We start from the raw sequence: 24280 nt of genomic DNA, 5'->3' as shown, positions 1-24280 counted from the left end.
GGAAAGAGACCTTCCCTTTTCATATACATGTTCATATATATATGTTATCCCTTTTTATCCTTATAAAAACTATAAATTAACTACCACTACTCATTTTACAAATAATTAAGGTTCTAAGAACTTTCTCAAAGTCATGTAAGTATGGTAGTAAGTAGTGGAGCTGAGATTATATTCCAGATCTTTATGACTCTAAAACCTTTCAAGATTTTTCGTCAATAATAGTGGCTCTCACCACACTTGGGTACATCAGTAATTTTAGTGAGTTTGTTAAAACAGTTATTGGGCCCCAGAATTTCATATTCTAGGTAGGGCCCCAAATTTGTGTTTCTAAGAAGTTTCTGGTTGATGGTGAGAACCACTGTTCTATCCTGTGTTAGACTTGTACTTTGATTTTAAATGATACAGTAAAAGCTTTATAAATATGAAAAAAATTAAAATGAAAGACATTTCCTTTTTCTTAAACATTTTATATAGTTCAGTCTGATAAGAATACAGTTGATAATACTTAAATAGGATTAGATAATTATAACTGACAAATTTAACATAAGAATCTTAAGCAGGCAAACATAAATCTTATTCTGAAAAGTCTTGGAAGAAGAATATAGTTTTTAAAAATAGTTTTACAGAGCCAACAGAAGTTCTCTTTAAAAAGTAAATTAAAGTACACATTTTTATCTGGTTATATATTTACGTCTCTTGACTTTTATCAGTTTCTGGTTTGTAGAATTTTAAAACAACTCTGTTGCTCTATATAATAAGATCTGTTTTATATAGTTTCATATATTAATAACTGTCCTGGGTAGGAATGTTTTCATAATTAGTAAATTAAATGTGTTGACATTATTTCAGACATTTAAACAGATGATTGTATTGTTTTACTCAGGTGCCTTGAGTTTTTACTTGTATTGGCATTTCTATAGTTAATTATTTTTCTATAAAACAAAGTAGACAAGCTGTCTCCAGGATCATAATTTTAGATTAAGGGAGAGATAAGAAACTAAATCTTAGGTGACTCTCCCCAGCACCTTGTATTTCTACTAAAAAGGCATGACACAGTATCATATAATTTTAGGTTACTAAAAAGGTACTGTATTATTTTTAAATAACAATCATTATAATTGTAGGAAGATTTTTTCCCCTTTATAACTTGCATTTATGGCCATACACATAAAACTCTGTGAAGTAAAGCTTATGATAGAAGTTTGCTACCAAATTTAAAATGTGTACTCATAGAAAGTGTGATGACCATAGGAATTTATGCTTTGTATTTGCAATGTATGCATATTTTTAGTATTAAATTGCCCACATTAAGCCATGATTTGTTTTTCCTCCTCCATTTTCAAATTAAAAACTCACTGAAATTGCTAATTAGGTGTATTTTCTCAGCAGTGTGTTAGGTGACTATTTGCAGAAAGAAATTAAGAAAGTTGTAACAGATTTTTATTTATTTATGACTACAATAAGTAGTTCAAGTGAGAAAGTATTAAAAATCAGATTGAATATTGATAATTGCTCAGCTCTTGGTGGGTAGAACCGGGTGTTGTTTTTGATGGTGATGGTATTCTGTTTTATTTGGGAGATTATATATACACAAAGCACCCTTCAGCCTTGTCATGGCGAAGGGGCTTGTGTAACTCAGTGAGGCTGTGAGCCATGCTGTGCAGGAACGCCCAGAACAGATGGATGACAGGCAGAGTACTTCATGCAAAATGCTGAGCTGGATGACTCACAAGCGGGAATCAAGACTTCGGGGAGAAATCAACAACCTCAGATATGTAGATGATACCACTCTAATGCAGAAAGTGAAGAGAAATAGAAGGGCCTCTTGATGAGGGTGAAAGAGCTGGCTTAAAATTCAATATTCAAAAAACTAAGATCTTGGCATCCTGTCCCATCACTTCATGGCAAATAGAAAGGGGAAAAAGTAGAAGCAGTGACAGATTTTCTTTTCTTGGGCTCCAAAATCACTGCGGATGGTAACTGCAGCCATGAAATTAAAAGACACTTGCTCCTTGGAAGAAATGCTGTGACACACCTAGACAACATATTAAAAAGCAGAGACATCACTTTGCCAACAAATGTCCCTATAGTCAAGGCTTTGGTTTTTCCAGTGATCATGTTTGGATGTGAGAGTTGGACCATAAAGAAGGCTGAGTGCTGAATCATTGATGATTTTGAACTGTGGTGTTGGAGAAGACTCTCGAGAGTCCCTGAGACTGCAAGGAAATCAAACCAGTCAATCCTGAAGGAAATCATCCCTGAATATTCATCGGAAGGACTGATGCTGAAGCTCTAGTACTTTGATTACCTGATGGGAAGAACCGTGTCATTGGAAAAGGTCCTGATGCTGGGAAAGACTGAGGGCAGGAGGAGAAGGGGGCAGCAGAGGATGAGATGGTTGGATGGCATCACCAGTTCAGTGGATGTGAATTTGAGCAAACTCCAGGAGATAGAGGACGACAGAGGAGCCTGGTGTGCTGCAGGCCATGGGGTTGCAAAGAGTTAGATACAACTTAGTGATTCAACCACTGCAACAGTATATACAAAGGTCTATATAACTTTGAAGAATATTTCTGGGGAAGTTTAAATCTAAGTACCTATTACATGGAAACAATTCAAGGGAACCTTGAAGATCATACTGATATTATTTTACACTGAGTCTGAGTCCAAGGAAAACAAGGAACTTGCCCACTGTACCATAGCTAGGAATTGGTGGAGTTAAGAATTTAAACTCTTAACTTCTTTAATGTTAAGTTTACATGCTGTGCTGTGCTTAGTTGCTCTGTCGTGTCCAACTCTTTGCAGCCTCATGGGCTGTAGCCCACCAGGCTCCTCTGACCATGGCAATTCTCCTGGAGTGGGTTGCCATGCCCGCCTCCAGGGGATTGTCCCAACCCAGGGATCGACCCCAGGTCTCCCGCATTGCAGTTGGATTCTTTACTGTCTGAGCCACCAGGAAAGCACAGGAATGATGGAGCGAGTAGCCTATCCCTTCTCTGGGGCATCTTCCCGACCCAGGAGTCGAACCACGGTCTCCTGCATTGCAGGCCGATTCTTTACCAGGTGAGCTACAGGGAAGTCCTAAGTTTCCATAAGAGATAGATAAATGACAAAGCTGTTTCATTTGTGTTACCTTCTGTCTCTAAATGTGATAATAGTTTAATGTCTTTGTATACTAAAAGTATTGTTTAACTTTTCATAGGAAAACTATGGATTTGATAAAATTGAGGTGAGAGACAATGGTGAGGGCATCAAGGCCATCGATGCACCTGTAATGGCAGTGAAGTACTACACCTCAAAAATAAGTAGTCACGAAGATCTTGAAAATTTGACAACGTATGGTTTTCGTGGAGAAGCCTTGGGGTCAATTTGTTGTATCGCCGAGGTAAGGTAATTTGTATTGATCATTTTAGCAGTTTCATAATAACATGGTATTAAAATTAAGAGAAAACTCACCCAGAATTTGGCTTTTTTTTTTTAAACTGTGTAAAATACGTGTAACATTTACCATTTTATTGTGTAAAACAGACATGAAATTTACCAGTTTAGTCATTTTTAAGTTTACAATTCTGTGACATTAAATGCATTGGCTTCGTTGTGTAGGTATCACCACTGTCCATAGCCAGGACTTTTTCATCATCCCAGACTAAAGTTGTACCTATTAAACAATCAACCCTTATTCTCCTTTCCTCCATCCACTGGTCACCAATAGTGTACTTTCTGTCTCTATGAGTGACTATTTAGGTGTGTCTTATACTTGGAATCATATAATATTTATCTTTTGTGTCTGGTTTATTTCACTTAACATAATGTCTTTAGGGTTCATACATGTTATAACGTGTATTAGAATTTCATTCTTCTTAAGGGTGAATGATACTCCATTATATGTATAAACCATATTTTATTTATTCATTCATCTGTCAAGAGACATTTGGGTTGTTTCCACTGTTTGACTCTTGTGAAGATTGGTGTACAAATGTCTGAGTCCTTGCTTTCACTTTTTTGGGTATATACCTGGAAGTGGAATCGCTGGTTCAAATGGTTCAGTAATCCCCCTTATCCATGGTTTTGCTTTCTGTGGTTTCAGTTACCACAGTCAACCACTGTTAGAAAATATTAAGTGGAAAAATTCCAGAAATAATTCATGAGTTATGTGCCATTCTGAGTAGCATGATGAAATATTGTGTAGTTCTGCTCTGTTATTCCCAGGATGTGAATTGTCTGTCTTACTTATCCACATTGCATACACTGCCAGCCTTTTAGTCACTTTCTGGCTGGTTGAGTTACCAGATCTGTCAAGGTATCATAGTGTTTGTTTTCAGAGGAGCCCTTATTTTACTTAATAATGGCCCCAAAGTACAAGAGTAATGATGCCAGCAATTCAGATAGTCTCTTACTGTGCCTAATTTATAAATTAAACTTTATCTTAGATATGTGTATTTAGAAAAAAACATAAGTGTATAGAGGGTTTTATACTATCTGCAGTTTCAGGCATCCCCTGGGGATTTTGAAACATGTCTCCTGAGGATAAGGGGGACTACTGTAATTAATTTTTTGAGGGATGGCAAAGAGTGTTTTTCAGTGGTAATATAAGAGGGAAAAAATGGTTTAGTCATCTAATGGCTTGGAAAAGTATTAAAATTAAACAGGTAACTATAAGCATTTCTCAGAGCCTTTACTGTACTAAAGTGCATTATGAATCTCCGAGGTTGGTGGTTTCCAATAGGGACATTTCCTGCTCACTTGGCTATGAAACCCTTTTACTGAGATACCTATCACTGATAATCCTGCTCTGCTGTGGAACACACTCTGGAAATACTACGGTGGTCAACACAGATAATTAGACTGTGCTCTAGAGATATGTAAAGAAGGTAATGGCACCCCACTCTGGTAACTCTTGCCTGGAAATCCCGTGGACGGAGGAGCCTGGTGGGCTGCAGTCCGTGGGGTCCCTAAGGGTTGGACACGACTTCACTTTCACTTCTCACTTTCCTGCACTGGAGAAGGAAATGGCAACCCACTCCAGTGTTCTTGCCTGGAGAATCTCAGGGACAGAGGAGCCTGGTGGGCTGCCGTCTATGGGGTCACACAGAGTCTGACACGACTGAAGCAACGCAGCAGCAGCAACAGCAGCTAGATATGTAGAGAAAGAAATGGCAACCCACTCCAGTATCCTTGCCTGGAGAGTCCCATGGACAGAGGAGCCTGGTGGGCTACAGTCCATGGGGTCACGAGGAGTCAGACACAACTGAGCAAACACTCAGTCACTAGAGATATGCAATGACTTGGGCTAAACCCTAGTTAGAATTTTCCTCTCCTGACTGCTAGATGTTTTCAGTGTCTATAAACCCTTCATTCAGTTGATGTCTGACCCACTGCGTTGCCTAGTATGAATTCTATGTCACTGCCTCTCCCCTAGATCACGCAGCTGGTTTTTGGCAAAGCCCGTCTAGAACCATGATCTCTTCATTTGCATGTATATCAGTTACGTTTGATCACTAGTTCCTTTGTGCTGTACTGTTCTCTTCTGTGTTAGGGTCTGTTTTACAATGTGATTGTGTGCCAGGAGAGTGACACAGTAATTGTGAGGGTCTCTAGCTACCTCCGTTTGCCTGGTGGCTGTGTATCCTTTCATTTGTGCTTACTGCTGTTTGGGTGAGAATGCTCAGGTGCAGAAAATGATGGGACTTATTGTCTCAGAAAAGTGGCAAAGATATGAGATATTGTTGCTGTTTCATTATCTATTTAGTAATCTAGTCTCCCCAACAGTGATCGCTTCTCCAGGCTTCTTGGTCTTCCCTCAGCTCTTCCCTTAGAGTGTCTGTGTAAAGTACGTTTTCTCCATTTTTGGAGGAAAGGTCCCATCTAGGTATTCACTTCCTCTTTGACTTCAGGGCTCTGTAAGCTGATGCCTAAGAAAGAAAGAAAAATTGTGGGTTGTGGAGGAGGGAAAGTTTAAAGGATGAAGTTATGCTATTCTAGCTCGGAGGACCTTGCTTGTTAGAATCCAGATGTTCAGACATCAGTAAAGGAGAAGAGACTTTGTCATTCCTTAAGTGTATACTGTGTAAAAATCTCTGTCCAACATCTCGCACACCCTGTGCTTTCTCCATCTTTCTCAGCACTTGCTTTATTTAGGGTTCACTGAGTCTCCAAAATTTACTGGCCGTTGCCCAATTTTATCCCCGTAGACTATTTTGGAACCTATAGTCCTGGAATCTTGTAGAAAGAGTCTGTTTTTGTTTTGTTTTGTTTTGTTTTAAGTTGGGATGTGATTTGTATCAGAGAGTCTTTGAAGCTCCCAGTACTAAATACTGTTGTTTGAGTTCTCAGGGCTGTTTTAAAAACTGTATTATTTGTTTGAGAGTAAAGTATTTGACTTTTTAACTGTTGTCCAAATTTGGCAAATAGTTGTTAAGCTTTATTTTGACAGGTATTGTTAAATAATATATTGTTCAGCCTTTCTGTATTTTCTATAAGATGTGTATATTAGTCTTTCAGAACCGAAGTTGGTCATTATCAACTTTGTCTGCTAGGTGGCAGTACTATACCTAGTCTTTTAAAATACATTGTACGTAACTCATAATTTATCCAAATCTTCACTGTAGTTATGATTTTAGATGGCAGTTTGGCAGGTCTTTATCCAGTGGTACTCTGCATTGTTTTTTCATTTGATTACTTAAGCCCACTTAATATCCAAATTTATTGTTTGATCTCTTGGTTCATTTTTGAGGTATTTGAATGTCTTGCGTATAAATACTTAAAATAATTTTGTTCATCAAAATTACAAAAGGAGTAAAAGAATTGTCATTATCACAATGATAGAAAACTGTAAGCTTTAAAAAATTATGTTCAATTTACATATCTCAGAGTCCAAAGTTTATCTTATTTTATGGAATATTGTAAGTCTTGTAAGTCTTTGGGGAAATCACACATAGATATGTGTGTGTGTGTGTAAATTTTTATGTGTGTATACTTCAGATCAAGATTTAGACCACTGTCAGCACTCCTGAAGGCCTCTCGCATTCCCGCTTCCAGCTAGTATGCCTCAGAAGGTAGTGGCTCTCCTGATCTGTGTCACAGAGATTAGTCACACCTGTGCTTGATCTGAACGGACTCTTACAGTATATACCCTCTCAAATCATCCCACCCTCACCCTCTCCCACAGAGTCCAAAAGACTGTTCTTTACATCTGTGTCTCTTCTGTCTCACATATAGGGTCATCGTTACCATCTTTCTAAATTCCACATATATGTGTTAGTATACTGTATTGGTGTTTTTCTTTCTGACTAAACTTCACTCTGTATAATAGGCTCTAGTTTCATCCACCTCATTAGAACTGATTCAAATGCATTCTTTTTAATAATGCCAGGTTTTCTTAACCCAACTTCAAAACAGTCTAATAATAAGTCAGCTAAAGTTTCTTTATCTACTGTATGTGAGTGGTTTATTTCAGAGGAACTGGGCACAGTGAAGTAAATGGAATATGAAAATTGTGATCTCTTTAGAGACATAATGTATCCATGGCAAAGCCAAAAATTCATTTATAATTTCACACCTCTCAGTACTGCGTTTTCCACAGTAGCTCATGCTACTTTCTTACTAGCATGATTAGAAAGGTATTAATAAGTTTAAAAGTGTCTCATATTAAAATAATGAATGTACTCAGGTCCATAGTGCTCAATAGAGATTTTATCAAGGAGTAGTCAAGTTGAAATGTATATTGGAGGCTTCTGATTCGTATTTCAGAAACACAGAAAGTAATAGATAGTTCTTAAGGTCAATTATATTTTAAAATTAAAACTTATTATTCAGGAAGACAAATTAATGAGTGCTTTTTTGGGGAAAAATATTACTTTTTAAACAATATTCTTCACCATTCAGAAAGAATTGAAGTTGCAAGTATAGAAGTTACATGTTTATTTTAAAGGCTCCAATTTATTTTGAAAATTTTTGGATAGAGATTGTGATTGCATAATAAAAATTAGTGATTTGATTATTTTATTGGCCAAACAAACTGATGTAGATAAATTTAAAGTCATACAGATGTAAATCATCTCTGACTAGGTAAATTGATAATAAATAATTGAGATATAGTTTTGTCACACAGCCATCGCTCAAAACTCCCAACTGTTGAAATTATCTTGTTAGATTATTTTAAAGTTGGTCATAATTTTAGTTATAAAAAGAAAAATTAAGTAGACTTTCAGCAAAATTGGCTGTCGAAATTTAAAAGACATCTAATTCTGTTTTTTTTAGTTTATGCGTTTTAAAAGAATGAGCAGTTTTCCTAATTTATCAGTTATAAAATGACTTCCAGTCAGTCCAAAAGAGTAAAAAATAAATTTTTATAACAGAGTGATAGTTAAAACTGGAATTACCTGTTTCCATAATCTGATGAATGTGTCAGTGACTGAAACAAAGTGATTCATATGTTTTTTTTTTAATTATATCATTAAGCATACCATCTCTTGAAATGTATTATTGTTGTGGAACAGTAATTTTAGGATATTCGTCAGTCTTCAGTGTTACATTCCTGGTACTTATTACTAAACATACTGACTAGAATGAGCTAGAGATAGTGAAAATCCTATTTTGACATGTCCATAAAAATTTTTAAGAGGACTCTGTATATATTCTTTCTACTACATAATAAAATACACAATAAAATCCTTCTCAGCTGATATTTTATATATATATTATGTTAAAACTATTTTTTTCTCCAAAGAAATGTATAAGAAATTCTTTAAGTGTTTTGAACTAGATTTTAAATGGAAGCTAAGTCACATCTTAATATAGGATATTTTTAATTTGTTTTGTTTTCTGCAAATTAGAACAGACTCTGGACAGGGACTCAGAAACCTAATGATCATTTCCAAGAGTGTGAATAAGAGTTGGCCCAAAGCATAAAACTTTTCTGAGTCTTTTTTTTTTTTAATCTGTAAAGTGGAGATTATGATTTGAGGATCAAATGAAATAATATATATTAAAGTATCTTGAATATGGTCATGTGCCATACAGATGAAATTACTTTTACTTTGGACTTGAATGTGAAAAGTAGTATGTATCTGTATCACACAGGTGATAGAATCGTCAGGCTTGCTCATTCTCTTGTTTGTAATCAGTATTTCAACTTCACTTTCAAAGTTTATGCGAACCCCTCACATTTTGGGAAGTCCTTTATAAAATTTAACAGCCATGCCTAGGTAAATTCCTTCTAATTCTCACCACTGGTGTTTATTCTATAGCTTAAATGTATTTTTTTCCTCTTGTTTTTCCCTTGGAAGAATTAGAAGAGTTGATGACCATCCTCTTGCATAACGCTCATGTTTATTGATTCATTCATCCCAAATTTTTAAAGTGGTTATAATGTGCTGAGTGTTAGGTTGGTCTGTCAAACTCATTATACATTTTGTGATGAGATGATAAGGGATATATAAGTTTGGTTTTGTTTTATGTGCATTCAACCTCTATGGCTTAAATGGGGCAGAAGCAGCAGCTAAGTCATTCTGTTTTGAGGCCAGAAGTTGGGATGCCCGTGTTTGTGGCCCAGCAGAGATGTAGAAGAGTAGAGGGCAGTCTCTAGCTTCAACCTGCTGCCTCCTGCTCCCTGTGACACAGTGCGGGATGCTCCTGTGTCCCCGAGAGCCGTTGTGGTGAGGCTTTAACTAGAATAGGCACAGGATTTTTGAAGCAGTTGGTATATCATGTTTCCTAAATGCAACTTTCCCACTGATAATAAAACTTTGAAAGGAGAAAAGCCAGGGCCAGGATCTCCCTGTTGCTGGTGTCTCACAGTGGAGTATCTGGGGGAAGGCTTTGAAGTCATAACGTACAGCTGTAGGCAGACAGGCAGGGGTACTCACACTGAGGAAGACAAAGACATGTCAGTGATCCGTATGTAGTTCATATTTCAACTGAATCATGAGGACCATTTACCTTAGTTCTCAGATTTATGTTTTTGTGCCAAAGTGTTTGTCTAAAAGTCAGCAGAAACAAAACAAAATCAAAAAACCTCCACAGAACTTTAATTATCATTTAAGAAAAAAAAAATTAAGAAATTTTGTCAGGAGAGGATTTTTTTTTTTTCATGAATTCAAAGATCTATCCTAAGCTTTTAATTTACTTACTTTCTGAAACATTGAGAAAAATAGTACTTATCTAAAGCTTCAATGCTTTTATGCAATTTTAACTTTGTAATCATATTATAATTTCTTGAAACTCATTAACTAGACCAGAGACAGTTTTTAACAGTGATAATTAATATAATCTCTAAGGACTTCTAAAACTTCTTTTAAAATAAGCTTCTCATTTTAAAATTCTTTAAGATAAATTTATTTCTTCTCTTGAGAACACTGCTGGAGTCATTTACTGCCACAGTTCCTCAGTGTCTCTAGTCAGAAGCACCAGAAATAATTTGTAATATTAGAGATGCTTCTGATGGTGGAGTTATTACCAATTCAAATGTGTTAGCTGCTGCACAGCTAACAGCAGCTAACACATTCTGAACCTGTGCCTGGTCCAAAAAAAGGTTTCCTGTCCAGGACACAGGGTCATATGATGAAATGAACTCTTGAAATACAATTCCTTCCTCTGAGGAACACACTGTGTTTTATGAATTTGTGAAACTTTGCTTGTGCATGTTATCCTTCACTGTCTTTTACAGTGAATTACAAAGGATTTCCTCTCTAAATATATTTTCATATAAACAATTTAGTTTTTAAAATTTTAACACTGGAAGATGATATTATGTTCTTTTTTTTTTTAACTTTAATATAAATGTTGCATTATGACCACTAAGGTTCTGTTTTGCTTTTTAGCACTTCAGTTTATTCATCTAGGCTCGAGTGTGTTTACTATTCCCTATTGGTTTAAGGCTAAATCTGTAAAACGCTTTGAAGTAGTTAGAGCAAAAAGCCATGTAACCTTATGAAGTATTAGCATCATCTTCATCTTATCATCACCCTTCTCTTAAGATGATAGTGTAATCATTTATTCAGGACCATCTAGCTAGCCACTGGCAGAGTTAGTACTAGAACTCAGAGTCCCAGGGCTGCCTCTGCTTAGTGACGCCAGCTTACGTCAGGTGGTTAGCTCTTTCGAGAATAGAAATAGAATTCAATTGACCTTGGCATTTTGGAGCAGTGTTTGGTTAAATGTAGAATTATTTTTAGAGGGACAATCATAAAGTGATTAAATTAGAAATAGGAAGGAAAATCTCTAGCAATTTCTGTCCTCTTTTTAACAAACTTTACTAGAGGGAATCACTATTGGACACAATAGAGTTGGGATGTAGCTGGGAAGATTGAGATTGGTTATCAGGAAAAATTTTAAAATACAACTTTTGAACCATGAAGGGTATTACTGGAAATAGAAGAATCACTTAAGAGTATACAGAGGCTCACAGCTTTGCTTCAGGTACAACTTTTATTTGGTAGCAAGATTATTGTCGTTTATCTTATTTATCTGTTTTTAACTGTTGACTGCACCAGGTCCTCCTTGCTGGGAGCGGGCTTTCTCTGGTTGTGACGAGTGGGTCTCCTCTCCGCTGCAGTGCTCAATCTTCTCTTTGTGGTGGCGTCCGTTGTCGCAGAGCACCAGCTCTGGGGTGCACGGGCTTCAGGAGTGCGGCTCGTGGGCTTGAGAGCTCAGGCTCAGGAGTTGTGGTTCACGGTCTTAGTTGCCCCACAGCATGTGGAATCTTCCTGGACCAGGGATCAATCCCCATATCCCCTGCATTGGCAGGTGAATTCCTAACCACTCGACCCCCGGGGAAGTCCTCAAGCACAACTTGTGAGCTAGAGAAGGGGTGTGTGTGTGTGTGTGTGTGTGTGGTGACTGGTATTGCTTTCATGGTACCCACTGTTCCACAGAGCCATCTGGCCTACCATAAATCAGGGCATGGTTAGGACTTGGTGACAGAATCATCAAATGTAGACCCAACTGGACCTAGATGAATTCCAGTAGTGGTGCTGAATCTTTGTGGCTTCTTTCTAAATTATATAGATGTGTTTAAGATAGTCAGCTCTGCTTAGTCCAAGGATGACTGAGAAAGATTGTGCCCAATTTTGGGTTGTCATTGCTCACTTGAAATGTGAGAAGGCTTTTTTTGAATCCACCCTGCTTTTTTGCCAGCATTCCCACTCACCAACTATGGTATTTTCTCATAATGGAATGTTTTACCATTGGTATAGCATGTGCTCTTATAGTAATCTCACAAAGTTGGTAAGTAGAAAGCTGAGGGTGAGGATGGCTCAAAAGAGTTCACACATTCTTAAATTTATGTTTCTATGACTAACATTTTAGGAAATATTTTCATGCTGAATGGAATCCCTTTTTATATGTTTTAATTCTAGTTTTTTAAATAATAAAACATTTCCATTTAAACAGTGAGTTTAAAGCTTGGGTTTAAGAAATATTGCTGATAAGTCAACATATATGTTTGATTTATTGATTTTTATTCTTTTGAACCATTCACTTGAAATACAGAAGTGCAGTTTTATACTCAATATAAAGAAAGGAGTGAATGATCACTTTACAAAAGAATTTTTCACTTTGCCAACAACTTTGTGGGAATTGTCTGTTGAAAAGCAAACTTCCCTAATGCAATTGAAGCATCTGGTTTTACAGATGTTAAGTTGTTTGATACATACAGTACAAATAGCCATTCAAGTATACTGATGTGTGTGTGTGTTTTAAGGTAATATATTTGAAATAAAAATCAGTAATTTGCAACATGAAAAATGTAAGCTAGCGTATTGTTTATTAGTGTATCACTAAGGAATACTTCAAAGAGAAGTGGTTGTAAGAACTTATTAAATCAAACTTTTTTCAGTCGAGAGGATATACATTTATTATTTTAAACCTCATTTTATAATGAGCCCACTGCAGTATATAAAATCATAATTTTAATTGAGTTTTTCTTATTCTAGGTTTCAATTACAACAAAGACAGCTGCTGATAACTTTAGCACCCAGTATGTGTTAGATGGTGGTGGTCACATAATTTCTCAGAAACCTTCACATCTTGGTCAAGGTAAGACAAGCTTTGTAGCATTCTTTACCTTTTTCTCTCTCTCTCTCTCTTTTTTTTTTTAAAGTTGTTTTCTCTTTAAATTCAAAGGTATTGCTTTGGGCTTGATTATGATAAAGTCTGGTTAACTTCCAGTTGAACATTTAGCCTTACTCTAGCAGCTGGCTTTTTAAAATACATAGAGTTGTTCTCAAGAGGAACTGTGTGAAAGACTTTGAGCAGCAACATGAATTAGTTATTCTACAAAAGTTGTAAGAGCAGTTGTTTTACTTGGTCATTAGTGTCTTCTTTATATGAAAGATAATATTTTTTTTGAAATGACTAAAACATTATTGATTTAGTAATGCATGGCAGTAAACATTATTGATTTAGTAATGTATGGCAATTAACCATACTAATCAAGCTATTATTAAATAAATAATTTAAAATATATTTATTTATGGAAAACTTCAAATATACGTACAAATAGAATAAATACCCGTCTCTCGGTTTCAGTAATTATCAACTCATTGCTAATGTTTCACATATTATTTGAAGCAAATAAATACATTATACTTGCTATTTGTAATTTAGTCATTAGTATTTTATACATTTACACAATGTTAGTACATTTTAATTGACATCTTTTTAAGTTCCTCTCCTACTTATTTTGGGCTTCCCTGGTGGTTCACCAGTAAAGAATCCACTTGCCAATGCAGAAGACATGGTTTGATCCCTGGGTTGGGAAGTTCCCCTGGAGGAGGAAATGGCAACCCACTCCAGTGCCTGGGAAATCCCATGGACAGAGGAGCCTGGCAGTCTACAGTCCATGGGTTTGCAAAAGAGTAAGACATGACTTAGGGACTGAACAACTACTTATTTACTTCTAGAGAAAAATATCTCTTCAGGTGTGAGTTTCACATATCTACTTTAATCTTTTGCTATTAAGTTCTGGTAATGGGATGTATAAAGTTGAGAGAATATTAAAGATATGGCCTGTTTAGAGTCATGCGCAAAAGAATTATGAGATCTGAAAAAGGACTTGTGTTGTTGAGTATTTTGTTGTTAGTTGTCCTTGCGATTTGTGTTGTAAATTCATTTTTAATTTTTTGGTCCCACATTGTAATTTATCGAAGCACTATATTTTTTTCTGTGGTTTCTTCCCTCCAATTTTAATGTTAAATTATTGGATTTTTTTCAAATGATTTCTTTATTCATTGAATTTATTTTCTTATATCATAATACTGATACCACATTTTCTCATTCTCTTATAAATCTTCATTTATACTTTTGCTCATTATAAATTAATATTTTTTCATCTACATAAAGGAAAGAGTTAATAGGAGCCCTTAAGAAAACACACTTTTCCCTCTGATTTATTTGGTAAATAAAAATGAGCTCAAGTCTAATAGCAATTTAATTTGAGGTATTATATTGTGCATGCTTTAATTAGAAGTAATAGATTGTGATTCTTTTCTTTTTTATGTACTGAAAATAAAGACAAAGTGAAGGCATTTTTTAATATGGTCCCTATCCAGAAACGCTCTTACCCCAGTTCTTAGGAGTTCAAATGGTTTCCTAAGAAACCATTAGGAGATATTTGAGTGGCTCTCCTGTGGAGTACTTTGAAGTAATCTAGTCACCTTATAAAACTTAAATGTATTTATTTTTATCTTAGTAGTAGCCAGTCTAATGTGGATGACCAGTGCCTCTGCATCACTCATACTTCTCATGCTTTTCTATATTCATTTCCATGGGAACTGTGAAATAACAGTACTTAAATATGGAATCCTTCTGATCTCTGCCCATTTGCTGATTCATTTTTTTTCTTGCTGACCTAAGCCTTCTCTACTTTTAGTGAGACCATGTAGGCATATTAAGAAATTTGTATGATCAGTAAATGAACCTTATTTTCTTAGCATATTCCTGTTAAAAGAAACTACTTACTTAGAAGGTCAGTAATTGTGAAAGTAGTTACTGTCTTTCATAACTCACTTCCCCCCACCAATTGCCTAGATAAACAACAAAAAATCAAACCCGTAGTTTCTTGTTGCTCCAGGTGGGCGTATTATAGAGATCCGCAAGTGCTTTCAAAAGCCTCTTACACTTATATTGCCTTAGTGCTGATAGTTTCTGAGCGATTGAATCACAGACTCACATTTCACCACCAGCTGTCATTCAGCTTCCATTTAAATATTTTCTGTGTAAGATAAAACTAAGTACAACCATCCTAATTAATATCTGTGCATTTAGGGTTCTTGCAGATTAATATCTGCTGTGGTGTGAATGTCCTTGCTTAGCAGTTACTCCTCATATCATCTGATAGGATGGTGATACCTGTAGATAACCTAACTGTAGACGGAGGGACAGCTAACAGCAACATCTTTCTTAGGCATTTTAAAATGCATTACCCCTTTAAAACATATTTTAAAATGTTTAAGTATTGTTTACTAGAGGTCCCAGTTCTGATTTTTCCAGATATAGGTATTTAATTTATGGATTAATTTAATCATTTGTTTGTTTAATGGAATATCATTTTAAATTACCTTTACCTTCCGTTCACTTCTAAGACATTTTACAAATTAACAAGAAATGTAAAAATAAGTTTCTAGCTTTTAAATTATTTTACCAAGAACTCTGACTAAATGACTTGTTTTGATATCTTTTTTTTCTGTCATTGATTCTATTTCCTTTACCCTAGATAATCGGCATTAAGCTTTCTAAATTGATTTACCCTCCTAGACAAATTGTTTTAACACCTCTTAGTAATTCTGCCTTAGGAATTTCTCAGATATCAGAAGTAATATATTTAAAGTACTCTGATCAGGGTGTATCTTTTCCCTACCCTGTTATTAGAGTAGAGCATCATGTTCGTTGTAAATACTTGGTATGTGTGATTGTGTATGTATTGAAAAGTTTTTTTTCTTCTTGAGAATAGAACTTTATTCATTGAATAAGTTAAGAAAATGTTGATATATTCAAGCAACCATACCTCTTTACATTAGGAATATAAATAGCTGCCTTATGGCATAACATAGGGTCATGTAAAAATATAACAGGGAGCACATTACAGGACTGCAGTTTAATTCTGGTGTTTATAGAATGTGCTAAAGTTAGAGAGCTGAGCAGTTCTCTTGTAAAATATGATAGTATACTAGGGCCTCCTCCCTATTGGCCAGTATTGCTTGGTATTTTTTTAAGGATATACATTTCATTTGGAATCAGCAAAGTTTTCCATCATTAAGTTTTATTCAAACATATGTATATAATTCTTGGCTTATTGGTTCAATTTGTTCAGAGAAGATGTTTTTAGCTGGTGAAGCAATAAATTATCAGTTCATGTATGGATTAGGTACAGTGTGGTCTTCAATGCGTAACATATATTTAAAAGCCAACATACATCTTGTTCCTTTCATAAACACATATTTGCTGTACTGATTTCTGCCTACCTTCCTTACCACTATCTGTCCACAGCTGCAGTATATGTCATTATATTTGTCCAGGCTAGTGGAGAACACAGGTGAGTGAAAGGAATTCACAGACTAGTGGAGAATACAGATGAGTGAAGAGGTAATGACAGCTATCTAGAGGACAGTAAGCAAATTTTTCAGAAAACATAATATTTCAGTTTGAAGATGGTCAGTAAAAGAGGAGGGAGTATAACCTTTCAATAAGAGAAGAATGGATATAGAAGACTTCAGGAGACGACTGCTCTCTGTGTGATGACAGGGGAAAACACATGATTTTAAAGTTGTATTTTTTAAAATTCATTGGAAAACTGTCACAAAGAAGTTAAATGAACCAATTTCAAGACACACCTTTGTGCCTTCCTAGATGCACCTAGGCACAAAGAGGTTGGTGGCTGCTGGTGTCCCTGAGAGTGTTAACTGAGCCTGGAGGCATAGGCAGGTGGTGGAGAGCCTGCTAGATGGGATAGTTTATGGCCCTCAGAAAAACCAGCTGAACTTTATTAGTTACACACAAGCTGACATGACAGGTTGGAGGATAGGGTTGATCCTCAGATACTAGTTCACCTGAGAAGCCAAATCGTGTTAGGACTCTTGCTGAGTAAGCAGTGATGAAGAAAGTTAGGACTGAGCTAGAGAGAGAAGTATCTTAAAGTTGATTACAGTGTTTAAATCCCAAAGCCCTGCCATAGGAAGAGACCTGATTCCATCTTCAAGACATTTGAAACCAGAAGTGAAATGGAACTGAAGTGAAGTCACTCAGTCATGTTGTGAGTCCATGGACTGTAGCCCACCAGGCTTCTCCATCCATGGGCTTTTCCAGGCAAGAATACTGGAGTGGGTTGCCATTTCCTTCTCCAGGGGATCTTCCCCATCCAGGGATCGAACCCAGGTCTCCTGCACTGAAGGCAGATGCTTTACCCTCTGAGCCACCAGGGAACTGAAACTAAAGGGCTGCTCAGCTCCAACCCAGATGAACTCCTTTTGAAGAGATCTACTCTTCACTCTAACTGTTAGAGAAAATGAATTACCTTCACTGGGGGAAGTATCTATTTCAGTACCTATTGTTCCTTTATGCATCATGTCTCATAAAAATAAAAATACTGAGAGACATGAAAAAAGGAAAATGGGATTCATAGTCAAGAGAAAAAGTAGTTGATATAAACAAACTTGTATATGTTTGAATTAGGAAACAAGAACTTTCATGTTAAAGGATTTAGAGAAAAAGATAGTCAAAATTGATAAGGTGGAAAATTTCAGCAGAGAAATGGAATTCTAAGGAAGAACCTAATGAAAATTCTAGAACTAAAAAAAAAGTATCATTAAAAATAATACAAGAAGTAAAGCTGAAAAGCCAGTAAGCTAGATTAAACTGGTATACAAAGAATGACAGAGTTCTGTCATAGCAGAGTTCTGTGAAAATGTTTGGAGATGATGGATGCAGGAGATGAAGTTAGAAAATGGTAGCTTGGATATTAGGTTATGAAGGGCCTGTTATGTTATGGTGAGGAGTTTGTACCCCTTCTTGCAACCAATGATGGGCCACTGAAACTTTTTAGGTAGAAGATGGATATCATGCTGTTTACAAAATAAACCAGGAAGACATTATAACTCCTACCATAATTTATGTCTCACTGTAAGAGATGTTATCTTGAACTAAGGTTTGAGGAGAAGGAAAGGACATGACATAAATTTGAGAGATCTTTTGGGCATAGAATGGCTAGGCCTAGGTGACTTAGATAATATTGATAGTAAGAGATAGAGGAAAGAGTCAGTTCAATATAGAGTACCTGTTTTTGGAAACTGATGTCAATGTTATATGGGAAAGGGAGGATAGATGTAGTATCAGACTCCAGGAGAAAGATCTGGGTGTGGTGATTGGAAGTATCTTTGTAGTAATTTTGTATCCAAGTAATAATTTTGAATAAGGACCTATATATAAGTTGAATACTATAGGTCTCAGATATGTATATCTTAATTATAAGATGCACATTTTGACATCTCAGAAAACAGGTTGTGGCTTATTATTAATGGCCTCCCCAATTACTTTGTCAACAAAGGTCCATCTAGTCAAGGCTATGGTTTTTCCAGTGGTCATGTATGGATGTGTGAGTTGGACTGTGAAGAAAACTGAGTGCCGAAGAATTGATGCTTTTGAACTGTGGTGTTGGAGAAGACACTTGAGAGTCCCTTGGACTGCAAGGAGATCCAACCAGTCCATCCTAAAGGAGATCAGTCCTGGGTGTTCATCGGAAGGACTGATGTTGAATCTAAAACTCCAGTACTTTGGCCACCTGATGCGAAGAGCTGATTCATTGGAAAAGACCCTGATGCTGGGAAAGATTGAGGGCAGGAGGAGAAGGGGATGACAGAGGATGAGATGGTTGGATGGCACCACTGACTCAATGGACATGTGTTTGGGTGGACTCTGGGAGTTAGTGATGGCCAGGGAGGCCTGGCGTGCTGCGGTTCATGGGGTCGAAAAGAGTCAGACGACTGAGCGACTGAACTGAACTGAAATCCCTTTTGGATAAGCAGTTGTGTGTATTGATTGCAGGGATAAGCAACAATTTTACATTTTCCTCCAAAACAAGTGTTTTATGAGACCTAAAAAGGGAAAATAGCCACAAGTGAAAAAAGCTATGTTAAATAGAAAGGGATTGCCATCATAGGCCAAGCACTGAAATTCAAGACACCCAAGGAAATTGCCTTATACATGAGGCTCTTTAAAAGAAATTTCAAAAAAAAAAAAAAAAATTTCAGAGCAATGAAAGGCTGGTGTGACTTGTTCTGTGTTGCCTGGGATGGTTATTTGGGCATTGTAGCATAGTTTAATTCGCATATTGTTTCTTTACATTTTAGAGGTTCATAAAAGTGTATTTCTTACAGCTTTGCTGAAAAGAATTATCGGCATATGAGTGGCATTTAAAGCTGTGGGAGTGGAGGAAATATCTAGGGAGAACACAGAGTGAGACGAGAAGGCATAAGAGGTCTTGGAATATGGTGTGAGGTGAATTTTGGTGTGGGTGTGACCTCTCTTTAGCAATGGAGACAGTGCATACCTGTTCTAATTGCTGGGTGTGTGCACTCCTTGTTCTCTGTCAACTTTACCTCAGAATTTAGCAGTGGTATTTTTACTTCCCTAAGGCAGAGAATAGCAGCACCACAGTGTTACTAGTGAGGAATACTCTGGTGTTCCTGGGCTTCTGTTCTGTGTGTGAAAGTGACTTGCATTTAGGCCAAGAAAATACCCTGGAGGGAGGCCAAAAAAGAAAACCCCACTTTAAATTGCTTGTACAGTCATCCCTCAGTATTCACAGAGGATTGGTTACAGGGCACCCTACAGATACCAGAATTCTCAGGTGCTCAAGGCCCTTATGTAAAATGGTGTGGTAGTTGGCATATAACCTACACGCATCCTCCCATACATTTTAAATCATCTCTAAATTATTTATAATACCTAATACAATGTAAAAGCTATATAAATAGTTGCCATTGGTTGCAGCAAATTCAAGTTTCACTTTTTGGAACTTTATGGAATTTTTTTCCCCCAACTATTTCAGCTCGGTAGTTGCTTGAATCTACAGATGTGGAACCCACTGATAAGGGAGACTGACTGTGATATGCTAATGGTGCACCTGATCAAGAGAAAAGAAGCAGAAAAACATCAAGTGCGAGCCAAGTAGAAATACAGCTTTCCTCTGGTCCTATTCCACAAAGATCTTTTTCCCAACCTTGTTTTATTTGTGTGTTTTTTTCTTTTAGTAAATTCCCTTTCAAAAACTGTAAAAATACCATGTGTAATTCTTTAACTGCAGAAACAATTTAAACAAATACAAAGTTTATTCTTATTACCTTGTTTATTTTCTTTCTTCAGTGCATTCATTCATTCATGCATTCTTTTGTTGTTCATTCAGAAATTTTAAATAAAATGCCTACAGGTTATTAGTCAGTGTTTGAATTGCTAGAGAAATAATGACAAACGTGTCAGACCCTAACCCTAACTTGTTCTCATGCTACTTGTATTCTAAAAGAAGAGGCAGACACATGTTTTTTCAAATATTGATAATCTCTAGGAAGAGATAAAACATGATTTAACTTTGGGAGCAGCAACCTTTGATAGGGCATTTAGGAATGGATTCTCTTAAGGGGTGTTACTTAGATTGAGATCTGAAGCTTGATAAAGGAGTTAGCAGTGCAAAGGGAAGGGGAAAGAACACATGTCCAAAAGCCGGGAGGTGGAAAGAAGTCTGATGTGCTGGAGTACTGGAAGGAAGGACATTTGGAGGAAAGGAGATAGCCATAGTGAAAGTTAAATAGGATCATGTAAGCTTTTATCTTTTTTATTCCTAACCCTTTTCTCCAGCTTTTACCCAGTATCACCAAGAATTTTTTCTTTTAAAACATTGAGTTCCAAGCTATGTTAGGATTTCCCCTACGTTGTATCACTTACATTTTAAGAATGTTTATTAGTGTTTATTTAACAGTTATATTTCAAATGCCAGCCACATTGCCATCTTCTGTTTATATTTAGGTCTGAAGATTTTTTGCTCAATTATTTTCTTCTCTTACCATGAATTCTTTGGTTTTGATGTAGTTGTCATTTGGTTAGTGTTCCTCCTCCACTGTTTTCATCAAATATACTTGGGTAATATACTTTCAAATCTCTGCAGGTATAGAACAGTCTATGTTTTGCCCGTATGCATATCATATTTATCTTGCCTGGGTATAAATTTCTTAATTACCCCTCAGTAGTTTGAGATTGTCTGTCTTCTAGTATTATAGATAGCAAGTTTAATGTTAGTCTTTCCGAATAAAGAACTTGTTCTTTCTGAAGTTTTTGTGAAGTTTTTCATTCTCCTTAAAATTTAGGACCTCCAGTGGAATGTGGTGTCTTTTAGTTTTTTTTAATTCCTATTTGTAATGGCTATAAGCTCTTGAAATCTGCACTCAAACCTTTAACTCAAGAAAAATTTTCTTCTATTATTTATTTAAATACATCTGCATTTGTTTCTTTTTTTTTTCCCTGGAATTCCTGATTTTAAGCTAGGCTTTCTAAGTCTTATATTTCCTTCATGATTGCCATTTGTGTTCTTGCCGTTTGTGATGAATGCACATCAAGAGTAGGTCACAGTAGGTCAGTTGCTACACCTTTGCAGCAACTTCAGGTGTTTTGATTCTGATTCACAGTAAGAAATAACATTTTACATAGCAACCTAGGTTATACAAATCCAATCAGAACAAAAAATATACTTATTATATGTGATGCACTTTGTTATCATTTAGTCTGTTTGTATTTTAGTATTTTTTTTCTAATGCTTGTTGCGGTATACTGAATCACTGATTATCAGCCAACGATGGCCCCCCCTTGCCACCCAGGAACATACGACAGTGTCTGGAGGCATTTTTTATCGTCACAACTGGGTTGGCTGCTGGCTGCATCTAGTAGGGAGAGCCAGGGATCCAGGTGCACATCTTGAAATGCACTGGCAGCCCCCACGATAAACATCGGTCGTGCCACGTTTGAGAAGCCGTATCTACATTGATTCTTTGGCTTTTCAGTGCTTTGTGTCTCAGCCCTGCTGTACATTCATTAGAATGACATGAGATTGATTTATTAAGTCTGGATTAGCTGGTAACTGGCCATTGTAGAAGTTGCTTAGTGTTTGAAAAATACTGACTTAAGGTATATGGCCTTGAAAAAGCATCCAGTACTAATTTCATGGGTTTTTTCCTGACAGAAGCTAATTATTAACCTGATATTTAAGCAGTATAATTTTTATACCTCTATTTTAGTTTTTCCTTTTTTTATTGAAATATTGTTGATTTATAAATTAGTTTCAGATGTACAGTGTAGTGATTAAATAATTTTATAGATTATACTTCATTGAGTTATTGTAAAAAATACTGGTTACATTCCCTGTGCTGTACAATATATTCTTGTAGTTTATTTTATACAGAGCAGCTTGTAGCTCATTCCTCTACTCCTGTCTTGCCCCTAGCCCAGTTAGTAATCAATATTTTGTTCTCTACATCTGTGAATCTTTTTTTATCGTATTCATCCATTTGTTGTGTTTTAGACTCAACACATAAGTGAAATCATACAATATTTGTCTTTCTCTGATTTATTTCACTAAACATAGTACCCTCTAGGTCCACACATGTTGTTGGAAATGGCAGAATTTCATTCTTTTTTGTGGCTGAGTAGTATTCTGTTGTATATATACACTGCATCTTTTTTATGGGCTTCCCTTGTGGCTCAGCTGGTAAAGAATCTGCCTGCAATGTGGGAGACCTGGGTTCAATCCCTGGGTTGTGAAGATCCCCTGGAGAAGGGAAATGGCTACCCACTCCAGTATTCTGGCCTAGAGAATTCCATGGACTTTATAGTCCATGGGGTCTCAAAGAGTTGGACACGATTAAGCGACTTTCACTTCACTTCACTTCACGTCTTTTCCATACATACACATGTGGTTGGATGCTTAGGTTGCTTCCATATTTTGTCAGTTGTAAATAACACTGCTGTGATTATTGGAGTGCATGTATCTTTTAGACTTAGTGTTATTTTTTTCCTTCATGTATATACTCAAGAGTGAAATTGCAGGATCATAATGTACTTTTAGGTTTTTGAGGAATGTCTATACTATTTTCCATAGTATATTGTCACAGTATATTTCCATAGTCAGTTGGCTGCACCAGTTGACATTTCTGCCAACAGTATGTTACGTTTCATGTCTCTTCACATCCTTGCCGGTTTGTTACTTGCACTCATATGATAGCCATTCTTAAGTTGATAACTTGTGTTTTGATTTGCATTGCTCTTAATGATTAAGCGCAGTTGAGCATCTTTTCACATGCCTCATAGCCATCTATATATTTTCTTTGGAAAAATGTCTGTTTGGTCTTTGGCTCACTTTTTAACCAGGTGAGTTGTTTTTGATATTCAGTTGTATGAGCTGTTTCTGTATTTTTGATGTTAACCCCTTATTGGTCGTCTTATTTCAAATATTTTCTCCTATTTTTCTCCCATTTTGTTCTATTAATGATTTCCTTTGCCATGCAAAATATTTTAAGTTTATTTAGGTCTCATTTATTTTTGCTTTTATTACCTTTGCCTTAGGAGATAGTCCAAAAAAAATATTGCTATGATTTATCTTACAGTGTTGTGCCCATAATTTCTAGATGTTTTATGGTTTCCAGGCTTATATTTAGATCTTTAATCCATTTCGAGGTTATTTTTGTAAATGGTGTGAGAAAATACTCTTAATTTCATTCTTTTACATGTAGCTGTTCGTTTTCAAAGTACCACTTACTGAAGAGACTGTCCGTTTCTCCATTGTATATTCTTGCCTTCTTTGTCATTAATTGGCCATAACTATCTGAATTTATTTCTAGGCTCTATTCTATTTAACTGATCTATGTGCCTGTTTTTTTGTGCCAGTACTGTACGTACAGTGTGCTTCCCTGATGTCTCAGAGGTAAAGAATCCGCCTGCCAATGCAGGAGATGTGGTTTCAGTCCCTGGGTCAGGAAGATCCCCTGGAGAAGGAAATGGCAACCCACTGCAGTGTTATTGCCTGGGAAATCCCATGGACTGAGGAGCCTGGTGGGCTACAGTCTTACAGGGTTGCAAAAGACTCAGACATGACTTAGTGACTAAACAACAACAATTATACATACTGTTTGGTGTCAGTACCATACATACTGTTACTGAAGATTTGTAGTATAGTCTGAAGTCAGAGAGTATGATACCTCCAGCTTTGTTCTTTTTTCTCAAGATTGCTTTGATCCTTTAGGAGCTT

At 36.3% G+C, this 24280-nt stretch overlaps 1 protein-coding gene across 3 annotated transcripts in view; it reads left to right on the top strand.

The window, feature by feature from the left end:
- Nucleotides 1-24280, top strand: part of PMS1 (PMS1 homolog 1, mismatch repair system component) — a 98378-nt gene that overhangs the window by 9118 nt on the left and 64980 nt on the right. For all 3 annotated transcript variants that reach the window (XM_020896259.2, XM_070475877.1, XM_070475876.1), the window contains exons 3-4: nt 3203-3385; nt 12933-13035. In XM_020896259.2, coding sequence (XP_020751918.2) covers nt 3203-3385; nt 12933-13035 — 286 coding nt within the window. The remainder of the gene's footprint in view (nt 1-3202; nt 3386-12932; nt 13036-24280) is intronic.

Source organism: Odocoileus virginianus, chromosome 13 (assembly GCF_023699985.2).
Source record: "Odocoileus virginianus isolate 20LAN1187 ecotype Illinois chromosome 13, Ovbor_1.2, whole genome shotgun sequence".
Lineage (NCBI taxonomy): Eukaryota > Metazoa > Chordata > Mammalia > Artiodactyla > Cervidae > Odocoileus > Odocoileus virginianus.
Note: the sequence above shows the minus strand (reverse complement) of the source record. Positions and strands in the feature narration are given on the sequence as shown.